Consider the following 9,260-nt stretch of genomic DNA (forward strand, 5'->3'; position numbering starts at 1 on the left):
AAAACTGAAGATAGATTAACATTTTGTCTCTATCTGCCATTCTGCAATTCATCTCATGTAAACAATAACGTGGCGCACAGTGTGATGTGAAAAAAGGCACATACCTTTGACGTTGTGTGACGAACTCTGTATTCCTCGTCTACACGTAAACGCAAAGAAGGAGTTTTAAAAAATCTCAGTTTTCGGTGATTCGAAACGCCGTTTACGTGTGGACGAAACAGCTGCATTTTCAAAAATACTTGTGTAGGTGTGGATGCAGCGTAAAAGAGTTAGTAGTTTATTTTATTACTACCTGTAATTTATTGCAGATTACTTGTATTTGCTTAATTGTTTACTAAATAACAATTAAGGTGTGAAATAAACCGCAATGGAGCAAAATATGGGTGTGTGTGGTTGGAGGATGTGTTTGTGCGTGCGCGTGCGCGGGGGGGCATCTTGGCTGCTTTCAGACCCATGAAACATAAGCATTTCCCCCAAAAATGTTGTGTAGCTTTTTGTTTTCTTATATTTACTCTGCTCAACTCTGTTTGAATCAGCTGACTGCCAGCAAGAAAAGTAAAGAGTAGTTGAAGGGTGTCTCTCCCATTTCTTTACCTGTTAAATTTTCATTTATCAGCAGTTACGCATGCAGACACCAATAGACCAGATGGCTAATATCAGCTGATAAATTGGTCTGATTGCATTCTACGCTGAATTTTATCATTTATGAATTGCATAAACTGCATTTCTGAAATGCAAACAGACAGATTACAGTTGAGTTTAAACATTCATGCTTATATAATAAACAACTTTCCACCAAGCATGTCCTACCTTATCAGTGGTGGGTTTTTGCTTTCGAAGTAATAGTTTTTCTACCTTTTTATTTTACTAAAACATATAACAGTGTGTGAGGAAAAGCACCTGGAAATATTAACAAGTTATTTAGTTGATTTAGAAGTCTGGGAAGTCTGACGTTTCTGGATGACCTGTTCCTGAACCTTCCTTGGGCTGCTCTCAGTCTTCAGCTCTATATCCTGCTGTAGTTATTTACTAAGCATTCCTCTGTACAGCTGCAAAGCTTCATGGGACTGAAGACAGCATGGTTATTTTTCTAACTTGACACCTGAAAAGAGTCTTATTGCCATTGTTTTTATTTGACTGCAAACAAGAAACATACACAGAAATATCATGTTTGTGAACCTCTTTGATTTTAAGATCAGGATTTTCACCTGAGTCACCTCTTTATCCTGTATACTGACTACACATAAACCAATCATTCGCAACATTTAAAGCTGGGTCATAGATCTGTATTCTACCATAGAAGATGCTATGGGATCTTTTTATTCTATTAAATGTCCAGCTCCAACACCAACTAGAACATGCTGCCCATGCCCAGCAGTGCCAAGCCAGCTGATCTAATCTGGGGGGCTGTAGACAGGCCGTCTGTCCCTCTGTGTCTGGATAAACGGACTCGCACACACACATTCACACAAGTGCTTAGGAATGCATCAGTCAACACAGTGAACACTGAACATCAGAGCTTCCTTTAGCACAGTGTGAGGGAATGCAGTCTTTTATTGCAGCCTCCATGAATAGCCAGCAGCAGCCAGTAGTCTAAATAAGTTAAAATCAAAGTTTTGTGACTTTACCGCTGTCTGTCTGTCAGTCTCTAATTTGGATCCTTGACATGTAGTGTGGTAGACTTCTATATTCTGAGAATATTTTAGCAATGACTCACCATCAGTTTGTGTTTTATGGTCAGATGGAGTGTTGGGTATACCTTCCACATGTTTTAGATTCAACATGATCTGATCCTTTGCTGGCTGGTGGTTGGTTGACAGTTCTGTCGAGGAGCTTTCTCAGCTGTGGCTGAGTAGGTCTGCCAGTAAGAGGTGCTGCGAATCTTAAAGAATGCCAGCACTAACTATATCTTAATATAATCATCGGTTATGCAGAATTTATAGTGACACAGAGACATAAAAACGAAACACTGTGAAAACAGTAAAAAAAAACATAAAACGTAAAATACATAAAAATAAAGCCTGTAAACTCGAACTCAGCTGTTTTAGCTAGGCTATGAGCTCATGCCTACTTACAGTATTTGGGCATTAGCATATTTGTTGCTAAAATAAGTTGTTGAGCATTTTAGCAGCTTTGAGCTATCTGTGATAAAATATGTCCACACACAGCAACTAGCCAACCAAATGGCCTGCAGTCAGACAGGGATCAATGTACACGACGACAGAGGGGATGACTCTAGGGAGCTGATGCTATTTACAGTAAAAGGAATTGTGGGAGAGAAATAAATAATAGGTACAGTCCAAGCTAAGGATGAGTTGATGTAATCTTTTGTGCGTGCGTGAGTGAAAGTGGTTTGATTTAAATGAGCGGCCTGTTACCCTATGACCATCTGAGAATAGCCAAGCACGCTATAACGGGATAATTTATTACCTCCAATTATAACCAAGCTATTTGCAGGTTTAATCTGTCATCTCTTGGACACTCGTTCTCACTCTTGTGGACCTTTTTATCCGTGGATATTATTAATTCAGACACTCAGGCCACCAAGCACACCAGATCCTGTTATTGGAAATAAAGGCACAGTCAAAATGGCATTATGCTTTTCAAAACAGCAGTCGCTCTGTTTATGTCAAGACCAGAACACCTTGATGTATATATTTTTTCCCCTTGTGTGTTTTTCAGATGGACCTGAAGGTGATCTTGATATCTCTGTTGTTAGGAGTCTTTTGCTACTGTAATCCTCAGAAAGGTAAGATTTTCCTCTTGATATTTCCGTAGCATCCTTCATGTGTCCCAATTACATCATTTTGTTGATGTCAGCTCGTATAGTAAACATGCAGTTTATTTTGATGAGTCCCACTGTGGCGAGGGAGGGTTAATGATGTTGCTGAGCAGAGCTCCACTTCAGCATCAGGGCATAGAGGATAATGGAAAAAATGGAATTATCCGTCTCTGTCTCCCATTACCATTGAGACGCGGAGTGTTGCAGAGGAACCGATTTGTAAGCGCGCAGGCGGGGGCTTAACAGGACTGCTTATTTTGCAGCGACTGCGCTATACCTCTCCTCCCTCTGACTCTGCTCTCTCTTCTCTCTTTGTTTTCCATCTAGAGGGGAACGAGTGCATCAGTGCCAATGCCAAACACTGTGGGGAATGCATCCAGGCTGGAGCCAAATGTGGCTGGTGTGAACAGGAAGTACGTGAACTGAAGTGGTCAGCTGTTTTCACTGCTGCGGAAGTGAAAACAGCTGTTAAGCCTAACATTATGTTTTATGTTAGGCTTATACTCTTTGTTATCTTTGAAACATCGATAGATTCGTCAATTCCCAAAGAGAAGGGTGGCATTTTTAGCAATCTTTTATATCAATGATATACAGAGGAGCAAGAAGCCAGTATTTTACACTCATCCAATTTACAAAGACTGCTCCTACCTAGGAGCGCAGGGTAGGCTGTAGTCTGTTATACTTTTCTAGTCTCCACTCTCTCTCTCCAAAGTGATCATTTGGCTTGTTGTACATTGTAGAACATCCTTGTTTACACATAACAAAGATGCCTACATATGAACAGATTTTAACTTGTTAAACTGACAGACTGCTCCTTTAATTCTCTCTGTGCTGCTGCTCTTAGAGCTTCCTCAAACAGGGTGAAGCCTTGTCAACCCGTTGTGATGAGGTAGAGTCTTTAAAAGACAGGGGCTGTAATGATTCGCAAATTCAGAATCCAACCGGCAAGAAGTGGATCATCACAAACAAGCGTGTGACCAATCGCAAAAAGGTTACTGGGGTCGAAACCAATAAACCAAAGCCAGAGGAAATCACTCAGATCCAGCCCCAGAAACTCAGACTCAACCTTCGATCTGGTGAGAACACATTTTATACTGTTACTGGAAGTGCATCCAGGCTGGAGCAACCTCAGTTTTATTTAAACTTTAAATGTGATCTCTTTATGTAGGTCAGCCCCAGTCTTTTGACTTGAAGTTCAAACGAGCTGAAGATTATCCCATTGACCTGTACTACTTGATGGACCTGTCCTACTCAATGAAGGATGATCTGGAGAATGTCAAGAACCTGGGAACCAGTCTCATGTTGGAGATGAAAAAGATCACCAGTGATTTTCATATAGGTGGGGATTATCAATAACACCTGTTTAATTTTCTCACTATAAAATGTAATTACACAAGTAAAGAAAGACTTTTATAACTGCACAAATATACATTTGTAGCCCCCCTCAAAACTATAAAAATAAATAGATAGACAGTTTAGAGGTATACTCTTAAAGCAATTTTGAGGTTGGATGAAGTTCTTTTCAATTCAATTCAATTCTCATTTAAAAACAAGCAAAAAAAACAAACAACTAATCATATGCAGGATTAAAAGATAATCAGGCCGTTGTGCCTCACACCTAACCCCACAGTTACAGACATACGCATTGTCAAAGCAAACATCTAGTTTAGTTTAGTTTAGTTTAAAATTTATTTTGCAGGTTTTGGTTCGTTTGTGGAGAAGACGGTCATGCCTTACATCAGCACCACTCCATCCAAGCTGCTAAACCCATGCACAGGGGACCAGAACTGCACCAGCCCCTTCAGCTACAAGAATGTCTTGAGTCTGACCAGTGACGGCAATATGTTCAACTCTCTGGTGGGCAAGCAGCAAATCTCAGGAAACCTGGACTCTCCAGAGGGGGGCTTTGACGCCATCATGCAAGTGGCTGTTTGCGGGGTAAGCATCAAGAAAAGGAAAGCGATCCTGTGGGAAATTTTCACTCTCAAGTAATTTTCCAGTCATTATGGGGCTTGCTTGGAGGGATATAGTGCCAGTAAAAGTGTTTAGATGTAGTGTCAAAAAGGTATTTTATGAGTGCTTGGTGTTTACAAGGAGATTTGTGGATGTAGTCAAAAGTTCATGTGTCACATATTAAGCTGTTCTGGTAATTACTTAATATATTTTCTTTTTTATTTATCAGAAGGAAATTGGCTGGAGGAATGTTACGCGTCTGCTGGTGTTCTCCACTGATGCCGGTTTCCACTTTGCTGGAGATGGCAAACTGGGAGGCATTGTACTGCCTAATGATGGAAAATGTCACTTGGAGGACAATGTGTACACAATGAGCCACTATTATGTAAGTAGTTCCTTTGTGCTTTGGTTGTTTTGTACAGGTTAGCTGTGTTGATTTTGTAAATATGGCTTTTTCTCTTCCTTGGTCTTTTTAAGGATTATCCCTCAATTGCTCACCTGGTCCAGAAGCTAAGCGACAACAACATTCAGACTATCTTTGCAGTCACAGAGGAGTTTCAGCCTGTGTACCAAGTTAGTTCTTCTTCTTCTTATCCCTGTGATACTCATTCACGTCTTTCTTCATTGTCATTTTTTAAGCATGCATGTGTTTGTCCAGTGCAACAAAAACATCTGCAAAAAGCTTAGCCATCTGCTAAGTTAAGACTACCATCCCCTTGAAGTTCTCATTATTTCTTGCTAACAAGCTGTTGCTTTTTAGGCTCACCTTTCGAAGTGTGAACACCCATCAAAGCAATAGTTGAAATTTGTGTGATCAGAATCTGCAATAAAATGGTTAAAATATTATTTTGTGGGCTGTAGTGTAAGTTGAAACAACTTGTGTCTCTTTCTGAGGCCACGAGATTAATAGAGTTCTGAAGTTTTGCTCTGAACATGCCTCTTCCTCCACAGGAACTGAAAAATCTGATACCAAAGTCTGCAGTGGGTACACTGTCTGCCAACTCCAGCAATGTAATCAACCTCATCATAGACGCTTACAATGTAAGTACATTGTTGAGATTTTTTGCTGTTAGCATAATGTCATAAAACTTTGATCAAGTTATCATTTCCTCATATGAACTCTGTTAAAATCTTGTAGCGATTACTGAGCTGGAACATTCCTTTTTTGTACTTGTATTCTCATTTAACCTACAGCCATGCCTTTGTGTAATGTACTCTGTCAAAACAAAGCTACCAGATGAAATTCCAAAGCAGGAAAAAAACCTTCATGTTGTTATGTTTTTGGTTTTTGGCAGTCTCTCTCATCTGAAGTTATTCTAGACAACAGCAAGCTCCCAGAGGGAGTGGAGATAGAATACAAATCACAGTGTAAGAACGGAGTGGTTAACGACAAGGACGATGGACGAAAGTGCTCCAATATCTCAATTGGAGATGAGGTGGGAAATACAGAATGACTTCTTGTTGTTGCAGTTCACAGTTCATATTTTCCATTTCAGTTTTCACACCATTCTTCTCTCATTTAGGCTTTCTTTCTTATTCCATTACTCAGGTCAACTTTAACATCACTGTGACATCTAAGGGCTGTCCAAATGAAGGCAAGAGTGAGACCATCAAGATAAAGCCCCTGGGATTCACAGAGGAGGTGGAGATTATCCTCAACTTCATCTGTGACTGTCAATGCCAGAATAACGATGTTGTTAAAAAAAGCGAAAAGTGCTCCTTAAATGGGACCTTTGAGTGTGGAGCGTGCAGGTAAGCCTTTAATTCAAAAGATATTTTGCTGAAAAATGCCATCGTTCACTTCTCGCCTTCGCATGTACTTGGACTTCTTTTAAAATGCATCACAACCTCCCCTTTATTGTCTCAGGTGTTTTGAAGGCCGTGTGGGTAGAAATTGTGAATGCAGCAGCAACGACATGGCTACAGACGACATGGATCAGACCTGCCGTAAAGACAACAGCACGGACATCTGCAGCAACAACGGTGAATGCGTGTGCGGCACATGCGAGTGCAAGAAGAGACCCAACCCAGAGGAAAGGTACAGCGGCCAGTTCTGCGAGTGTGACAACTTCAACTGTGATCGCTCTGAAAACAAACTGTGTGGAGGTGAGTGTGTCAATGTTACAGATTATATCTGTGGCTTCATTTAAGTGTTTAGGCCATTTACAGTATTTAATCACAATTTTCCTTTTTTAACTTTTTTCCTTAGGGAATGGACGATGTGTGTGCAGGGAGTGTATCTGCGACCCCATGTGGAGCGGTAGAGCCTGTGACTGTTCTCTGGACAACAGCACATGTTTGGCCACCAACAAGCAGATCTGTAACGGCAGAGGAAGATGTGAGTGTGGCGTTTGCAAGTGCACAGACCCCAAGTTCCAGGGTCCCACATGTGAAACCTGCCCTACCTGTCCAGGAGTCTGCGCTGAACACAAGTAAGTCTGATGTGTAGAAATAGTTCTGGTTTTGCATATATTTCATAGATGACAAGTTGTGTAAAATGTAAATAAAACCAGCATGCAATGATTTACAAACCCATATTTTATTTACTATAGAAAAGAAAAATATGTCTGATGTTTAAAAGAATATACTTATAAATCACAAGGCATCACAAGGTAATTAAAGGCTCAATTGGGAGTGCTGACAAGATACTGTAGTGATTGGTGCAGATATCTACAGCTTTACTACGGCTGTGAGTGCATGCTCACTGAAATTATTGCAAACCTCTACTGTGTGCATGCATTAAAATAATAGGTGATTGGCATGTGTGTTCCTGTTCAGCTGCTGAACACTTCTCTTTAAGTGTTTGCTCTCATAATGTCTCTGTACTATGCAAGTACATGTACGTAAATCAGCTTTGAGTAAAATCTGACTGCATATCCACTGCAAATAAGAACTTAGTAATAGCTGATCTGTCATATATTCATTGCTAATAATAACGTGTCAACATATAACAAAAAAAATAACAAAAAAAAAAGAAAATTATCAAAAATCTAAATAAAATAAAGAAATAAGGCTACGTTAACTGACTCCATGACAACAAGGAGGTAGATGGGCTGCTGCAGTTGTTTCTTTTTTGTTGTCACGTGGCAAATCTAACTGAGTGTTTACTAACAACACTCCTTGTCCTTTCCAGACTGTGTGTCCAGTGCCGGGCGTTTGGCACCGGTGAGAAGATGAAAACATGCAAAGAGGAGTGCAGCTACTTTAACCTGATTACAGTGAAGGACAGGAACAAGCTGCCGCAGCCCAATGACTACCCTTACCCCGTGATGCACTGCAAGGAGAGGGATGCCAATGACTGCTGGTTCTACTATACCTACGCTGTCAACGACACGGAAAGGGAAGTCCATGTGGTCGACAAGCTGGGTAAGGAGAGGGCTGGGCTCACTGGGAACAGGGTGTGGAAGGTTTCTGTTACAGAAAAAGCTAATTACAGGGGCCATGGTGGTTGGCTTACAAAAATAGAGCTTTTGTTTACTCACATATAGCTGTGTGATGGTATGTTACTCCCATGGTGTTATTGCTGCACTGCGATTTCAAGCTGCCTGCTGAACCCTGCTCTTTTTCAGACTGCCCCTCCGGTCCTGACATCATCCCCATTGTGGCCGGCGTGGTCGCAGGCATTGTCCTCATTGGCTTAGCCCTGCTGCTGATCTGGAAGCTGCTGATGATCATCCACGACAGAAGAGAGTTCGCCAAGTTTGAAAAGGAGAAGATGAACGCCAAATGGGACACGGTGAGTGCCTGGAACAGGAAGTGGCTCTGTGAAAGACGAGCAGGATAAATGTTTTTGATTGTTTTAGTTTTGGTTTTTTTGGATGAGGTTAGTAAGTTAAATGTGGAAAACAGGTGTCGGTTGGCTGCTCAGCAACAGCAGCCGCTGTCAGAGAATTAAGTTGCGAAGATCATTGTTGTTTTTTAGCAACGGACGAGATTTGCAGACTTTTCGAAATCATTATGAAGTATCTTGTTCTCACTCTCCACCGTCCCACAGCTGCACACACAGACTGTATTTGTTGCTTTTGAGCGGAGCTCAAAATAAAGAGGGAAAAATGTTGAAGACTGTGTGGACTTTTTTGGGAATGCTATGCACTCTGAGCATAGCTGGACTTTTTCTGGGGAGTAGCCACAACTCCTCCCCTCCCTGCTTCTTCCACATCATCTGCCAATATCTATATAACAAAAATCTGGATTTCAGCATAATTCCATGTGCAGTAATATTCCCCCATCTAGTGGCAGGAGTTTGTCAAACCTGCAGTGAATAATGGGGTTGATGGTGCAGATGTCTCTAATCAGCAGCAGTAAAGCTGCTCTGCATTTCGGGGTCTTTCTTATTCCCACAGGCAGCGTGGCCTAAAGCTCCACATCCCTGTAATATTGAAAAATAAGAGTGCATGTAATCCTGCTCCCTGACAAGATAAAAGGAAGACGTCTGTGTCAAATATCATACCCAGATGCTTTGTTTGATTTGTTTTTATCTTCATCCTATAATTTTTAGGTATCTATCATCAGTTATGATCTATTT

General features: G+C 41.0%; 1 protein-coding gene across 2 annotated transcripts in view; it reads left to right on the plus strand.

Annotated features, from left to right (window-relative positions):
- itgb1a (integrin, beta 1a) overlaps positions 1 to 9,260 on the plus strand; it is a 26,321-nt gene that overhangs the window by 14,833 nt on the left and 2,228 nt on the right. For both annotated transcript variants that reach the window (XM_005740565.1, XM_005740564.1), the window contains exons 2-15: positions 2,683 to 2,749; positions 3,110 to 3,195; positions 3,627 to 3,858; positions 3,951 to 4,121; positions 4,482 to 4,720; positions 4,965 to 5,120; positions 5,213 to 5,308; positions 5,687 to 5,776; positions 6,031 to 6,171; positions 6,285 to 6,487; positions 6,603 to 6,841; positions 6,945 to 7,167; positions 7,869 to 8,101; positions 8,305 to 8,471. In XM_005740565.1, the coding sequence (XP_005740622.1) occupies positions 2,683 to 2,749; positions 3,110 to 3,195; positions 3,627 to 3,858; positions 3,951 to 4,121; positions 4,482 to 4,720; positions 4,965 to 5,120; positions 5,213 to 5,308; positions 5,687 to 5,776; positions 6,031 to 6,171; positions 6,285 to 6,487; positions 6,603 to 6,841; positions 6,945 to 7,167; positions 7,869 to 8,101; positions 8,305 to 8,471 (2,343 nt within the window). The remainder of the gene's footprint in view (positions 1 to 2,682; positions 2,750 to 3,109; positions 3,196 to 3,626; positions 3,859 to 3,950; positions 4,122 to 4,481; positions 4,721 to 4,964; positions 5,121 to 5,212; positions 5,309 to 5,686; positions 5,777 to 6,030; positions 6,172 to 6,284; positions 6,488 to 6,602; positions 6,842 to 6,944; positions 7,168 to 7,868; positions 8,102 to 8,304; positions 8,472 to 9,260) is intronic.

This window comes from Pundamilia nyererei, unplaced genomic scaffold, assembly GCF_000239375.1.
Source record: "Pundamilia nyererei isolate P.nyererei 1_Seehausen unplaced genomic scaffold, PunNye1.0 scaffold00101, whole genome shotgun sequence".
NCBI classification, from domain to species: domain Eukaryota; kingdom Metazoa; phylum Chordata; class Actinopteri; order Cichliformes; family Cichlidae; genus Pundamilia; species Pundamilia nyererei.